At 35.8% G+C, this 17,079-nt stretch overlaps 1 protein-coding gene across 1 annotated transcript; it reads right to left on the bottom strand.

Annotated features, from left to right (window-relative positions):
* Positions 1-5,172: 5,172 nt before the first annotated feature.
* Positions 5,173-6,741, bottom strand: LOC145095535 (uncharacterized). The gene has a single exon (XM_079033392.1). The coding sequence runs from the start codon at positions 6,739-6,741 to the stop codon at positions 5,173-5,175; it is 1,569 nt and encodes a 522-aa protein (XP_078889518.1).
* Between the last annotated feature and the right edge of the window lie 10,338 nt (positions 6,742-17,079).

Genomic DNA, 17,079 nt, shown 5'->3' with positions numbered 1-17,079 from the left:
CTATGAATCCATCTTGCTTGCTTGGATTTTATTAGTTTATCTTCTACTTCAGGCATTCCATCAAACAGTTAATATGTATGCCAAATTATCACATATTTGATGTTTAAAACGATAGTATACCCAAATCCATGAGAAACAACTTGATTAAAAAAAGATAATAATAATAATAATAATAATAATAATAATAATAATAATAATGACATTAGAAAACTTGTATACCCACTTGCTTAATTGCCAGAATCCATAACCGCTACATACCATTTCTAAAAAATTATCAAACAGGTTCTAAAAAGATCAAAATAGAGAAAGTGAATCATCATGGAGCTCATTATCGTAAAAGGGAAGCAGGCCAAAAAGAATTTGAGCATTTATCTAAATTCCAGATTAACATTATAGTTCTAAAAGAAGAATACCTTGTCTATTGCAGATGTTCTTCCAAACCAGCAAATCACAAAGAAAAAGACACAAAAAGGGTTGATCGGCAAGGATTGTTGTCATCACCACTTGGATTAGCATCCTCATCATCCAAATAGCTCTAGAAAGCTTGTCTGGTCATCCCATCTAGTCCAGTGTAACAAACGCATCTTCAGAGCACATGAGAGAGAGAGAGAGAGAGAGAGAGAGAGAGAATATTCCTCACAAGTGCATTGGTATTGATAAGTTAGAAAGTTCCAAAAGAATCTGACCACTTAAGGAGTTATTGTGAAAATGGGTGAAAAATTCTACAACAAATGTCATGTAATCACATAAACAAATTAACACACATACCAATAAAATATAATCTTATGATCCACTCACGGAAAAATGTCCGGATACTACTCTCTCAGGATATTCATTAACCAGCTGTCGTATTTTCCTTATTTGTATCTTACCCACTTAGCATAGAATTCCATGTTATCTTGGTTCTCTATTTTAACTTGTCGTGTCATTCAATTTACTATTTCCACTAAATTTTAGTATCCAGATTCCAGACTACAAAAATTTACAAATCAAAATTAATAGTGGCGAGAAACCTGTGATAAACAAGCATGCCACCAAGCGTAGTTGTCTTTAGACAGTCCCTAATTAACCTTCCTTGTAAGTGCGACTGTATGCTGTATAGAATTGTCTTCATGGAGTTGGATGTTCATCTAAGTGTTGCAAATAACCAAATGTAAAAAAGAAATGCAGATTAGGGTCTGCAATAACACAAACAAAATGAAACACGGATATATCAATAAAGACTAAAATTCTGAAAATTTAGGGCAAAACCAAGTATTGCCTTCTGTTCCTTCTTGTACCTTTAAAATGCGGAAAAGTGAATCGATTACATGGCGAGGTTGATTAGGGTTCGAGTTTTCTCTTTCACCAAAGTCATGGAATCATATTCAATGTAAAAGAAGAGGCATCGGAGGGAGGATAAATGTCGAAGCGAGGATGATTAGCTTCTAGCACGATCGACCAATGAGTCTCTGTTGGGAGTGGAACGGGGCCTACTGTGTGACTGGTCCGCCATACCGGGCCTTCAATCCACCTGGTCCACCCTCCGAGTCTAGCCATATACATCGAGTCTACAGTGCGATTGGTCCGCCCACACCAGGCCTTCAATCCACCTGGTCCACTCTCTGAGTCTACAGTATGACTGGTCCGCCCGCACCTGGCCTTCAGTCAGCCTGGTCCATTCTCCGAGCCTCGGCACGTCTGGTCTGCCCACTTGGGGCCTACAGCCTATCCAGACCACTCGTTGGGCCTTCGGGATAACCGGTCCGCCCTGGGTATGTTGGCCTACAGCACAGAGCAGGACCCGCCTCAACCCAACTCCAGTCCAACAACCATGTGCACATAAACATTCAATCATATAACAATTCACATACAATCAAACCGATCTAGCAGATCACATAACATAACATCATCCAACCAGGATACCGACCTAACCGGTCACTAGCATATACCATCCTAACTACCAGGATGCAAGCAAAGCAAGCAATAACATAACAACAATACCCGGATTACAATCCGATAAAGGGTCGGCCTTGGTGCCATGGACCCTGTCGATATAGTGAAGATAACTCACCTCGCAACTGCCAAAACTCTGACTGTAGAAGCAGATGCCCGAACCACCATCTCACCAAAAATCCCGAACTATCCAAAGCAACAACATAACCATTAGCCCAAGCACAATATCGTTCCAAGGGGTAAATTGACCAATTTACCCTTAACTCAAACGGGTCCGAGACTAAGGCCCCACACTAGAATATGAAGGGCCCAACACTAGGTAAGCTTCTCAAGCCCACTAGTGACCCACCAATGGCCCAATTTGCTACATTGGGCCCAATCCCTTAATGGGCCTCAACCTAAGCCCACCATAAAATCCTTGGTCCATAAAATATGATTTCTGATGGCCGACTAAGGCCCAAATACCCAAACATGCCCCAAACTATGGCCCAAAAACTCATGATCCATGCAGACAGAGTACGCGGGGCGTACCTCCCATGTACGCTAAGCGTACAGGCAGAATGGTGAGTACGCTGGGCGTACATCACTTTACGCGGGGCGTAAACCTGCTGAACTCAAAGTCATCATAAGTCCTTAATGGTTTAAGCTCTAAAGCCCAAACTTCAGATCCATCGACCAAACATGCCTAGGATCCAAAAAGTCTCAAACTTTATCACTTGGGACGTCCATAAAGCTCTTAACTCAAGGTCTTAATCCATTAAGGCCCATCTATATCACATATGAGACAACCAAAGCCCTTGGGACCTTATTTTTCTTACTCAATACCTCTCCTAAGGTCTAAAAGGACAGCTAATCACACCCAACTCGAATCATGCATCAAGATGAGGCTTTTGGGACAAGAAAGATGTTAAAACTTCATAACACCTAGATCCACACAAAATAAATGTCAAGCAAGAGACTTTATACCACAAAAGGGCTCCAGAAGATGATGTTATTCCAAATCTAAAAGTTTCAACTTCCCAAGTTCCTCTTTGACAACTTCCTTTTTTCCTCTTCCAAGCTTAAACCTCCAAAATGAGCTTCCCAAGGTCAAGATCTCACAAAAAGGAAGGGTGAGGCGTTCTAGGGTTTCTCTGAGGTTGGGGAGACTGATAATGAGGCTAGGTTTTGAGCCATTATGTTCCTTATATAGTGGCTCACCCTCAATTAGGGTTTAAAGACTCTGGACGTACGCTGGGCATACACCCCCACAGACCCGTGTTCATTTACCCAATTACGCTAAGCGTAACCCAGCCTACGCTGGGCGTACCCAGCGTGTCCCATTCTCATACTTGGCCTTCCTTATCAACTTTTCCCATTAAGGGCTATAAATGTCAATATCTTCAAAATGTCATAACTCCTTTATTCTAAGCCCGTTCCCGACGAACTTTATATCCATGCGAAGGTGGCGAGAAGCACTATGCTTCTATCAACATACACCGGTCCGAAACCTCCTCGGATAAAACCCATTGCCCAAAAAGACTAAAACGACCTTACTCTTGATCCCGGGGATCCATGAATAATTACTCTTAGAATGGGGCGTTACACCATCCGTTGACATTTATCACAGCTTGAACAAAAGACATAAAAGTCATGGAAAATACTTGGCCAGTAAAATCCACTCTCTAAAACTTTTCTTGCAGTCCTTTGAGGACCAAAATGTCCTCCACAAGCATAAGAGTGACAAAATGTTAAGATAGAAGGTACCTCATATTGATCCACACATCGTCTAATCATTTGGTCAGCACAATATTTCCACAAATATGGCTCATCCCAAACATATCTCTTGGCTTCTTTCTTGATCTTGTCTTTTTGCCATCGAGTCAAATCTGGTGGAAACTAATTTGTGACAATGTAGTTCACAATATCGGCATACCACGGGGCAACTTTTGCTGAAAATAGGTTCTCATCGGGAAATGCATCATGAATGGGAGTTGAGTTATCAGGAGAAACAATCCTGCTAAGATGATCAGCTACAAGATTTGACTTTCCGCTCTTGTCTTTGATTTCAATGTCAAACTCTTGCAAGAGTAATACCCATCGAATGAGTCTAGGCTTCGAATCCTTCTTTGCAAGTAGATACCTAATATCTGCATGATCAGAATAAACAATGACTTTAGAACCTAATACGTATTGACGAAATTTGTCTAAAGCAAAGACAATAGATTGCAATTATTTTTCAGTTGTTGAGTAGTTGGCTTGTGCACTATCAAGTGTTTTTGAAGCATAGTAAATGACATTAGGAACACGGTCTTTTCTTTGCCCTAACATTGCACCAACTGCATGATTGCTGGCATCACACATGATTTCAAAAGGTAAACTCCAACCCGATGATTGAAGTATTGGTGTTGTTATCAACAACTCTTTCAACTGATCAAAAGCTTGCTTGCACTCTTTGGAAAATTCGAATTCTGCATCTTTTTGTAGGAGCTCACACATGGGACGAGATATCTTGGAAAAATCTTTGGTAAACCTTCTATAAAATCCTGCATGACCAATAAATGAGCGTACCTCACGAACACAAGTGGGATAAGGTAAAGATTTTATGACATCTATTTTTGCTTTGTCTACTTCTAGACCCTTAGAGGAAACAATATGACCTAATATGAGACCTTTGTCAACCACAAAGTGACACTTTTCATAATTCAAAACAAGATTGGTCTCAATACATCTTTGCAAAATCTTTTTCAAATTACCCAAACACTCATGAAAAGAATTACCATAAACTGTGAAGTCGTCCATAAAAACTTCAATGATTTCCTCAACAAATTCCGAAAAAATACTTACCATGCACCTTTGAAAAGTGGCTGGAGCATTGCAAAGTCCAAAAGGCATTCGCCTATATGCAAATGTTCCGAAGGGACATGTGAAAGTAGTTTTTTCTTGGTCCTCGGGTGCAACGGGTATTTGATGGAAACCGAAATACCCATCCAAGCAACTATAATGTGTTTTTCCCGCTAACCTTTCCAACATTTGATCAATGAAGGGAAGTGGGAAATGGTCTTTCTGGGTTGAGGAATTGAGTCTTCTATAATCAATGCAAACTCTCCACCCGTTTTGCACACAAGTGGGGACTAACTCACCTTGGTCATTCATTGTAACGGTAATACTTGTATTCTTGGGCACAACTTGGACTGGACTTACCCACTTGCTATCTGAAATACGGTAGATCATCCCTGCATTCAACAACTTCAAAATTTATTTCTTCACTACCTCCATCATTGGAGGATTCAAACGCCTTTGAGCTTCTCGGGAAGGCTTGTAGTCTTCTTCCATAAGGATTTTGTGCATGCAAAGTGAAGGACTTAGCTCTTTGATGTCAGCTATAGTCCACGCAATAGCATCATTATAGTCTTTCAAAGTGGTGACAAGCTCTTCCTCTTCTTTTGTTGACAGCTTGGTGGAGATGATCACTGGCAAAGTTTCTTTATCTCTAAGATATGCATACTTGAGATGCTCGGGTAAAGTTTTGAGCTCCAATTCTGGTGCCTGCACAATAGAAGGAACAAGTTTCTCATTAGACATTTGTATTTTCAGCTTTGGAACATCAAACCTCATTTTCTTCTTCTCATCCATGCAAGACACAACCTCCATAATCTCTTTATCAATTGTAAATTGATTGGCAAGTTTTTCCACTCTTTCCTTTTGAAGATTCCTGTCTAAAATGAGAGCTAACACATCAAGATTAAACAAATCAAAACACTCCTCTGTCAATGGTTCAGTGACATCCATAAAATTCAAAGATGAAATATCACTTGGATATCTCATAGCATCATAAATATTGAAATTTATCACCTCCCCATCAAATTCCATGGACAATGTACCATCATAAACATCAATTTTCATCCTGGCTGTTTTCAAAAAGGGTCTTCCTAGAAGAATTGAGCTCAAATTTGGTGAGTCATCATCATCCATGTCAAGGACATAAAAATCTGCTGGAAACACTAGTTCATTCACTTGGACTAACATATCTTCTAGCACACCTTTGGGATGTACTAAAGATCTATCAACCAATTGAATGATTACCCCGGTCTTCTTCAATGTGCCAATATTTAAAGTTTTAAAGATGGAATATGGCAAAACATTGATAGAAGCTCCAAGGTCTAGCATAGCTCTTGGAACATGAAGATTACCTAATTTGCAAGGAACCGTGAAAACACCCGGATCCTTACATTTTTGAGGTAGTCTTTTTTGTAACACTACAGACACATTTTCTCCTACTTTAACAGTTTCATTCTCTTTCAACTTTTTCTTGGATGTACATAATTCCTTAAGGAATTTAGCATACCTAGGGACTTGTTTGATGACATCAATAAGAGGAATATTTACCTCAACCTTCCTGAACATGTCCATGATTTCATTATCTTCCCTTTCACGCTTTGACTTGTTTAATCTTGAAGGAAATGGAGGAGGAGTGACTTTTGCTTCAATAGGAACTTGCTTTGAGGGTGTTTTTGACTTTTCGTCTTCTTTCTCTAGCTCCATCTCTTCTTCTTCTTCTTCAATCATTTTAGGACCTTCATGTTCTTTGCCATTCCTCAAAGTGATGGCACATGCACTATGTTTTGGATTCTTCTCGGTTTGCGCGGGTAGTTTGCCTTGTGACTCCAATTTACTCATAGAAGTGGCGAGTTGAGTCATTTGTTGCTCCAAAGTCTTGATGCTCGCCTTGGTCTCATTTTGAAATGTTTGAGTACTTGTGGCTAAACTCTTAACAATGTCTTCCAAAGACATTCCTGATCTGCTTGAACTACTTCCTTGATGCATGTTTTGAGGTTGCAATTAAGATTAATGAGGGGGTTGAGTTGGCTGGAAATGTGGTTGATAACTTTGTTGGTGATGCATTTGATTTTGAAATGGGGGTCTTGGTTGATAAGGTGGTGGTCTTGGCTGAAAATTGGCATTAGGTTGATGCCAATTTAAATTGCTTCTTGGCTGGAAGTTCCCTTGTTGTTGACTTGAAAATCCCATAGCTTGAACTGGCTCTACATCTTCTTGTAACATTGGGCACATATCAGTGGGATGTCCAACTTGTGTACAAATACCACAAGCTCTAACTATTGGTGGTTGCATGCCCTTGTCCTTTGCAAGCATCATCACTATCTTAGGCAACTCAGAAAGTTGACTTTCAATTTTTGGGGTTGAAATTTCTTTCACTCCTCTTGGTGTATCATTGTACAATTCTTCTTCTTGGACTGTATGCTTGGAATCTTCTGCCATGTTCTTGATAAGAACTGTGATTTCTATTGGAGTCTTATCAACTATAGATCCACCACTTGATGCATTAAGTAATCTCCTATCCCAAGATGACATTCCTTCACAAAAATACTGCAACAACTGATATTCTATAATCCCATGTTGTGAACATCTTGAGCATAATTTCTTGAACCGTTCCCAATAAGTATGCAAGGCTTCTCTTTTTTGTTTCTTGATACCAATTATCTCTCTGCGTAAAGCTGAAGCTCTCATTTCTGGAAAATATTTATCCAGAAACATCCTTGCAAGTTCATTCCATGTTGTGACTGACCCCGGTGGTAAGTCATATAACCACTCCTTGGCTTAATCTTGTAAAGCAAAAGGGAATGCCCTTAACTTGATTTGATCTTCTGTAACTTCATGCGGCTTCATACCCACACAAACAACATGAAATTCCTTAAGGAATTTATGTGGGTCTTCATTCTCAAGACCACGAAATGAGGGTAACAAATGGATGAGTCCAGACTTGAGTTCAAAGTTGATTGTTGTAGGGTAATTTATGCACAAAGGTTGCTGGGTGACATCTTGAGTGGCCCATTGTCTAAAGGTTCGTTCAGGTGGTGGATGTGGAGGATTTTGACCATGGTTGTCTCCCATGGTAGGAGTAAGGATAAAGGTTTCATATTCAGGTAAAGGTGAAGATGGGGTTGATGGATTTGATGAAGAAGCTCTGGATTGTTGTTGTTTCTTTAAAAGTCTGGCTTGCTTCCTTCTTTGTTTAGCAGATTTTTCTATCTCCAAATCAACTGGTAAAGGTGTACCTGTGCGAAAAGATCTTGGCATAAACAATTAGTACTACCGTATCCCTGGCAACGATGCCAATTTGTTTGGCTGTTAAACCAACAAATAATGGGATAAAATAATATTAATAAAGCTCAAATCGTTGTTATTTCTTATACTAAAGATAGTATAGGGTAAGTAGGGTCGGTCCACAGGAATACATGACTTTTTATCTTGCCATATTTTCATACAATATACAAATAATATTAAAATGGGGGATTGTGTTTGAACTTGAATTAAACTTCATAAATATGAAAGATTGATAACAAAACGCAGTAAAAGAAGTACATTTCTGATTCTGACTCTTATACATGTATTATGTTGAAACATGTAATATGATTATAACTCATGTTCAATCTAGGTTGGTAAGTTAGATATTAATAAACTCTAATATCCAAAATTGGCAAAAGATATTTTATTCAAAACAAGTTCTTCAAATAAAACTTCATTTAATTGATTCAATTAAAATAAGTTCTTGCATCAAATCATTAAATGACATTAAGTTCTTGCACTAATTACCAACAATGTTTAACATTCCTCTTAAGCTTGGGAATATAAACATTTAATCTTTGATTGCACTAATTTTGATCTAATTACAACCAAGTAAGTGTGTTACTAACATCAAATCATAAAACATATACGAATTTCATAATTTGAGTAACTAGATTGACTAGAACCCTAATTCACTGATCAAGTGAAAAAAAGAACCAACCAAACACATGATTAAGATCAAATCAAAGATTACTAGATGTTAAACACAAATCAAATTCAAGTTACAACCTAATAACACACACTTAAGAATTCGGATTCGGAAATGATAATGAAATCAACCACACATGTCTAGGTTGAACTACAAATCAAACAAGTTTAAACTTCAAATTGACTTACAAAAAGGAAATTAAAGTGTTTCCAAGTGTTAATCTACTTCCAAAGGCTTTGAAAATCGCCTTCTCTCTGCCCAAAATCCGACCTAACTTCCCACTAAACTGATTGTCTGAATTATATGAGAGTAGAACTTCTTTAAAAATCGTCGAGACGTTTACATGGCCCGTGTAAATTAAAGGGTGCCATTTACACAGCCGTGTAAACAAGAAAAGTAGAATGCTCAATCCTTCTAGGCCTTCGAAGTAGAATGCTCTTGTATATACGTTTACACGGCCTGTGTAAATTATAAGCTATCATTTACACGGCTATGTAAACTCCTGTGAAGCCAAATTCTCTATTTCTTCATTCTTTCTCTCTTCAATGCTCCAAAACTTCTGAAACTTTGTCTCCAACTCTTTATAACTTCCTCCATCAAGATCCAACCTTCAAAAATCCCTGAAATATCATAAAAGTGTGTGAATGGAATTGCATCATGAAAAAATCCCGAAAAATATGCAAAATGCATGAGTTTAAACCTAAATGCAATGCACTTTTATGAACTAAAACTACAAAATGAATGCATGAAATGCACCCAAAACTAGTCCCATGGTGTTGACTTGAACATGTTTTGTTTGCATGTTACGCTCATACGGTGGAGGAATGATCTTGGGATGCATCTTCTTGAACGATTAATAGTGTGTGAGAGAGTGCCCTTTTTTATGGCACCATTGGCACTTGCCAAGAATTGGTTTTGAACCTACATTAGAATGGACATTAGAATTTGGAGTGGGCAATATGCCTTGTCCATGATGAGGAGAACTACTGTAATGGGCAGAAGACACATTTTCGTTCTTGGGCGGCCAGGAACGATGGCCGGAACCTTGCCGATGGTTCTGTTGCATGTGAAACACAACTGCTGGTTGGTGAAGTCCAGTGACCTGAGTTTGTTGGGCCAGAGAAAGCTCATGATTAATTAGTTTCTCATGTAATTTGTTGAATGAGATCAGAGTATATCTAGCATGAATTGCATCAATGAGTTTGTATTATGATTGATCGAGGCCATCAAGAATGGTGTCAATGATGTCTTCATTATCCATCTTCTTTCCTAGGATTGCCAATTCATCCGTGATAGTTTTGATCTATCGCATGTAGTCAGAAACAGATTGTGTTGGAAGTTTTGTAGTTTGTTTCAGCCAATGTTTTAGCTGTTTTATGTGACCACGACTAAGAGAGGCATAGGTTTTCTCCAAGATTTCCCAAGCATCACGAGAAGAATCAAAACCTTGGATTATTGGGACTATCGCTTCAGAGAGACTCCCAACAAGAGCACAAAAAATTAGCCTGTCTTGTCGGAACCATTTTGGATAGTCGTCATGAGGAACTTGCTTTCCATTGGTATTAATAGTAGGTGACGGCTTAGGGTGAGAGCCATCGAGAAATTTAAAGAGATCAAGACTGTAGATCAGCGCCTGAACTTGAGTTTTCCAGGCCAGGAAATTAGATGAGTTTAGTTTTAGGGTTGTAGGGAATGTTACAGCTGTAAGGTTTTTCATGGATGGGTTAACCAAGAAAGACGAGTGGGCTGCAATTTTGATCAGAGATTTTGGATGAATTGGGATGAAGACTGAGAAGAACTTGGCGAAGAGAGATTTAAGCCGAGCTCTGATACCATATAAAGACTTTGATATCAATAGTTTTAGATGTAAAACTTAGAAGATCCCCTTATTCTTGGTTGCTTATAAATGGATATGCCTAGGAATAAGAGACAACGACCTACAATCATGTGTTTTGAAGCAATTTATGACCAAATTTGGCCCAAGGGCATAAATGTCTATGTTATATTGATCTGTAAAAACCAAGGTTGTACAAATCGTTTGACGATAGTTCGACGGTCTACTGATGTTAAGGGATTAATCGGTCTTGGCGGGGATTAATCGAGGATTAATCGGGGACCATAGATTATTAATAAAATATTAAAATTAAATAAATATTAATATATCTTAAAAAAAGTACTTCAAAATTAGAAAATAAGAAAAATTATAATTTGGAAATATAGAAATACGAAAATATGAACATTTTGATATAATATTTGAAACTTTGAAATTTTGAAAATTTTGGAGTAAAAAAAAAGTTGGTTTTTTGAATTTTTTAAAATTTTTTGACTTTTTTTTGACTTTTTTTGACCTATTAATCCCGCCAAGGCCGATTAATCCCGCCAAACCCGATTAATCCTAAATTTCCAATTAATGCCCTAATACTTGACGGTTGGAGAACGCCAAACGATTAATCCACTATTAATCGCCGATTAATCCCGATTTCTGCAACCATGGTAAAAACAGTTAAAAAAAATACCAATATACTTTAGAAAAGCATAATGTAAACATGAAATGTCTTTGTTAAGTTAAAAGTATAATGCGATAATAGCATTAATTGGTTAAAAGTTGAATTTGAAAGGATGTTGCAACGTTAAAAGTGTTATGCCATTTTATATGTCATTGGAATAAGAGATAATGACTTGAAAGGGTAATGAATTTTTAACTTTGTTCACATTTAGTCACTACATTTTTTTTTTCATTATCAATCTGCCACTAAACTATTGAAACTGTTCACATTGTACCCTTATGACCGGTTTACCAATAATGATTTACGTTTTTATACTCCAACTGTGTAAAATATATCAGCTTTTCTTTTTGGTATTTGCTTTTTTAGGATTTATGCTTTTATACTTCATTCTTCTACTTAATAAATTTTTAATTAATGTAATATGATATTTCTAGACAATAATGATTTATAAAATAATGATATATAAATATGATAAAAAATCAAAATTAAGATGCTGATATAATAATTTATTCAATTTTGTAAAATTTAAAAGAATATGCAGCTTTAATTAATAAATTTGTCTAAAACGTAAAATAAGATAATAATAGGAAGATTCATTAAAATTTTAAAGTTTAATTCCATTGGAGACAACCTTAGAAAATTGGAAATCTAATCCCAATTAAAGTTGACTAGTGACAAGAATTGGTGGGCTATTGTTGATAAAAAATGTGTTAATATTATTATCAAACATTAATGATAAGCTCGTTTACATTATTAAAAAAAAACAAACATAATAAATAAAACATTAATTTTCACAAAAATGTCATAGTTGTCTACCTCTTACTAATTCAACAATGTAAACACTCATTTGTGAAACGAATCTTATTGGTAGAATGAGTCGTTATATATTAAGTGAATTCGTTTGTTATGAATAAAAATTATATAATCAAAATCTGAAAAAATATATATTGTTAAAAAATAACTAAATAATTGTTATATATATATATATATATATATATATATATATATAGAGAGAGAGAGAGAGAGAGAGAGAGTTAGATTCAAATGTTTTTAGCAACTATTGTGTGCCTAAATGCACCAATGAGAATTCAAGAAATAATAAATAATTAAATAAATCATTAAAGGGTATTTTGGACCTTTTGTACTTTTATTTAAGGAAATTATTTAATTGAAATCATTCAATTAAGGAAATAAACTAATCATTCAATTAAAGAATTAAACTAAATATATTTGACCTAGATATGTTTGCGGCCGAACACTTCATCATCGACATCAACACCATCACCATCACCGATTCTACTTCTTCTTCTACAATCGACGGATCCAAAAGGGAGCACATACTCTCGTCTCGCAATTGATGATGGATTCTGGGGTCGATGAGGCTGAAGAAGGGGATGCAGAGGAGCAGTGGCGCTGTTGTGGGGTCTATGAACACGAATGAGAAGCGAGGAGCAAACGGTCAGGAAATCCCGACGATTGCATGTACTTGGATGGAGGTATCCTCCGGCAGCCTCCTGTTCTTCTTTCTTTGGTCCGGTAATCCAACAACTAGGGGATATAACTGGAAATTATTTACCTTAATCGAGATTGATTTTATCTCGATTTTTTTTCAAGATCGAGATTGTGTTCATCATCTTATTAAATTCGATTTCTTCAATGGTTTATTTCTGTTCGATTGAAGAAATATTATGATACAACTTGCACTTCACAGTCATAAGTTGGATTTTGTTTCGAAAAAGTCAAAATTGGTGTTCATATTTCTAAATCGATAATGTAAATGTGTGTTTGTTTCTTGAATTCATGACTGGGAATGAATGTATATGTGTGTTGATGATTCAATCACAGCTATTGAATTCTGTATACAATCACAACTCTTGAATTATGTAATGTATTGTATTAGAATTTATTTTATATAAATGTTTTCTGTTAGAATGTTTGAGAATAATTGTCAACAACAAGTACATTCTGTCAGAATTTATAGTTTTTATTCTCTTAAAATGCATTGAATTTTTTAATTTTTGAATCTTGATTATGTTTTCTTTGTGGATTTAGGTTTTGAAGAGGCTAACATTGATGTGGAGAAGGAAGAAAACATAGAGAATGAGAGTGTATTATACCAGAATGTGTTATGCTACAATGTATAAAATGTTGCTAAAAAATAATATTCTATCAGAATAAATTAGTGTTTTTGTTAGATTGTGATGTTTATTTTTTTTTCTTTCAGAATGTTGTTATTATTGAATGAATCACAATCATACAATGTAATTATTTGATATATTATTAGTTCAAGAATTGATTTTGTGTATTCTTTTTAGAATGTATTTACTAGTTTATGGTTGACATTCTGTTATTCTGACAAAATAAAATCGAAAAATATATTTACTAGTTTATGGTTAACATTCTAACATTCTGACAGAATAAAATTGAATTTTTAATTTTGAATTAATTTAAAATATTCAGATTTTTAAAAATAAAGGAATCAATTATCCCAAAAAATACGAAAATTTCCTTTTTTAATATAGGTTAATTGACTAAAATGCCCTTATACTGAAATTTGTGTGATTATATGATATATGTTATCCTATTCTACTATCATAGACCCTCAGATCATGACCTTTGATTATATTCCATCCGATGGTCCAGATCTGTGCATTCTGGCACACAATAGTTACTAGAAACAAAATAACCTAATTATATATATATATATATATATATATATATATATATATATATATATATATATATATATATAATGTAACATTTTCATATTTTATTTGGTTCGACATATGTGTTCTAAATTTACAATGGCAGACTTAGATCATCTTGTATTTTTTTGAATTGATGTCTCACATTTCATTTTCAATAGTTTTTTAATATGTTTATCTTTGGTTGTAAAATCCTTAGACTAGGTGGAGTTGAGTCGTCAAAAAGGGCCGCTAAGGCTCACCTAGGAAATGGAACACCGCCTCTTAGCGCTCATATGGGGCTCACGACGATGGAGTTGCTACCGACTTGTGGAGATGAGAGAGAAAGAATTTGGTGAAGGTGATTGGTTGCTTGCACTGCAAGAAATCAGGGCATTAATGGCGACACCAAGGAATGTCGTCACTAATACCTATGAATAAAAAACAGATATATTTTACCCCACATTTTTTATATTGTCGCTAATGCTTTGCAAATGTTGCCTCTAATACTCTCGTCGTCACTAATAGTGTCCGCACTATTAAAAACCGTGATATTTTACCTCATATTTTTATATCGTCGCTAGTGCTTTGCAAATGTTGCCTGTAATACTCCCGTCGTCACTAATAGTGTCCCTATTATTGCTCACGATCCATCTGCTCTCTTCTTGTGTAATTCAGACCCTCTATCTTGTAGACAATCCAATGTCCACCTTATATTATCGTGATCTATAAGCCAGCCTTGGATACCACCCACCACAATACTCTCTCTCTCTCTCTCTCTCTCAAAACTAAACTACAACCGCCACTATTTTCCACCATTAAACACCAACAGAAAACCCACAAGTACGCCCATCTTCCACCATTGTCCTCTATCAACCATCATCAAACAACATCTCCGCCGTCAACTTCAAGAACCGCCTTCACTAGGTTTACATTTATGAAATTGAGAGATAGAAGGTTATAGAGAAAGAGACTGTTAGAGAGTTAAATTAATAGACTTTTTTGTAATGTTAAAGTAAACAATTTTTGTGGAATTTTTTTTATATAAAAAGAGATGTAAATGACAAACCTTTATAAGGAATATATGTAGAAAAATGACGAACTCCATGAAAGATGAACAAGTTGGTCTTAGGGTAATCTTGCAGTCAATAATTTTTTATTAAAAAATTAATGAGAAATAGGGACGACACTAACAGAGGCGACATTGCCATTAGTGACGATTTTTAGCAATAGCTACGACGCAATATGGAAGATGAATTAGTGACGACGTGTCATCACTAAAGGCTTTAGGGACGATTTTTAAGGGCTTTAGTGACGACAAATGTCACCCCTATTGCCTTGATTCCTTGTTGTGTTGCTCTGTGAACGGATCCAACATTAAAATCAAACATAATTTCACTTTTTTTTTGGTAAAAAAACATTTTTTACCCACTCCCTATGAATGTTACCACTTCCTATGAAATTTTAAGAATTAGGTGCTAGCTAGGCGACATAAGAAAACGACGTGACACTCAAAAAAGTGACGTAACAAGGTAGTAGGAGTGTTATCACTCCCTCTAGCCTGAGACAAGTAAAGATGCTCACATGTAATTAGGCTTGGAACGGAGTGGTAAGAGATCTTTATCCATTAAAAACCGTTAAGAAAATATGCAGTTTTGGATCTTTTTATATATATATATATATATATATATATATATATATATATATATATATATATATATATATATATATATATATAAATAAGTTCAATTGAGAAAAACAATAAAGGTCTAGATTAGGGGAATTCTCAATCAATTTATTTTTACCGCAAAACACTCTGTTATACCGACACGACGGATGATAGATAATATTCATGTATGAATATAAATGTAAGTATATTCATATACAAATCCACAACCACCATTCCACCATCAACCACCACCATCGCCACCACCGCTAGTTCCGCCACCTCCGCCACCAACCACAACTGTCATATTCATATATTAATAATCACTTTTTGATATATTTATTCATATATAAATATACCTATTTCATATATGATTACATGTATTCATATATGAATATGAATTTGAATTGAGTGTGTAGAGAAATTTATGAGCTTGGATACCAATTGTAGTGGTCTTGAATATGATGACATATGCAGAATTGATAAGATCTAGTGAATCAACATACAAATCATGAAAACATGGATTAAATAAATATGGTTTAAGCTCTCATTAGTTCTTGATAGAAAGAGTACAAATGGGTCTTGCTATTTCTCTCTCTAAAACTAACACTCCAAAAATGATCATTATATAAATGAGTGTCACTCACATCCTATTTATAGGAAAGACAACTCATTACACAATACAAGAGGGTAAGCACAAATTATATCCAAACGTGACTTTGCACCCTAACATTCTCCCCCTCAAAATTAGGATGGGATGTCCCGACTTCAATATCCAACGGGCTCGCGCGATCAAGACCAACTCCCATTCAAAGTAATACTGGTCTTCAAACTCGCAACTGAATACCCAAAGCTTCGAATAACCACTCTTCATTCTCACCCATTTTATAATAAAAAAATGATTATAAAACCCATTAAGAGTGAGAAGCGCCTGAGGAATAATCTTAACAGAAATCCCCCTTGATGTGTGCCAAAACTGAAACCGTGAAAAACTTGCATGGAAACACAATCACAAAAACTTTATGAAAATTTTGCAGTTTTATAAAAATTTTCAACTTTTCGGTGAGAATTGCAAGAATTTTCAAAATCCGGGTAAAACTGCCACTTTCAGAATTCTGAAGGGAACTGTTGTGCTAAAACAGTCTAAAATGTGAAACCTTCCCCTAATTGCGAAACTTGATATAAAGTGTTACGTCGCATTAACTGCAGGGGCTGAACTCGTAAAATCTTCATTTCTCATAATTATCTGCCCAATTTCGAAGTTGGGTAATTTCTGCCAAGTCTTCGAAACATCAGGGATATGAAACGAAAAGTCTCTATTTAACACAAAATTTTATCTTAATGTCAAATGTGGACTAAAACAACCTATTCTTTGAAAGAGAAAGGGTGTAATTCGAAACAATTCATTTTCTTCTTCACTTCGTTACACTGAAAATGAATGGACAGCCTTCGTTAATGAAGCACAAACCACAAACTTTTCATCACAAGTCTTTGTTAACGAAGCATGAACAA

Source organism: Lactuca serriola, chromosome 3, assembly GCF_051521515.1.
Source record: "Lactuca serriola cultivar US96UC23 chromosome 3, Lser_US96UC23_V15, whole genome shotgun sequence".
Taxonomy (NCBI): Eukaryota; Viridiplantae; Streptophyta; class Magnoliopsida; order Asterales; family Asteraceae; genus Lactuca; species Lactuca serriola.
The sequence above is the reverse complement of the archived record's forward strand: the minus strand, read 5'-3'. Positions and strand labels throughout refer to the sequence as shown.

Coding starts and splice junctions, on each gene's coding strand:
- LOC145095535 (XM_079033392.1), bottom strand. CDS start 6,741: ATGCATCAAGGAAGTAGTTCAAGCAGATCAGGAATGTCTTTGGAAGAC.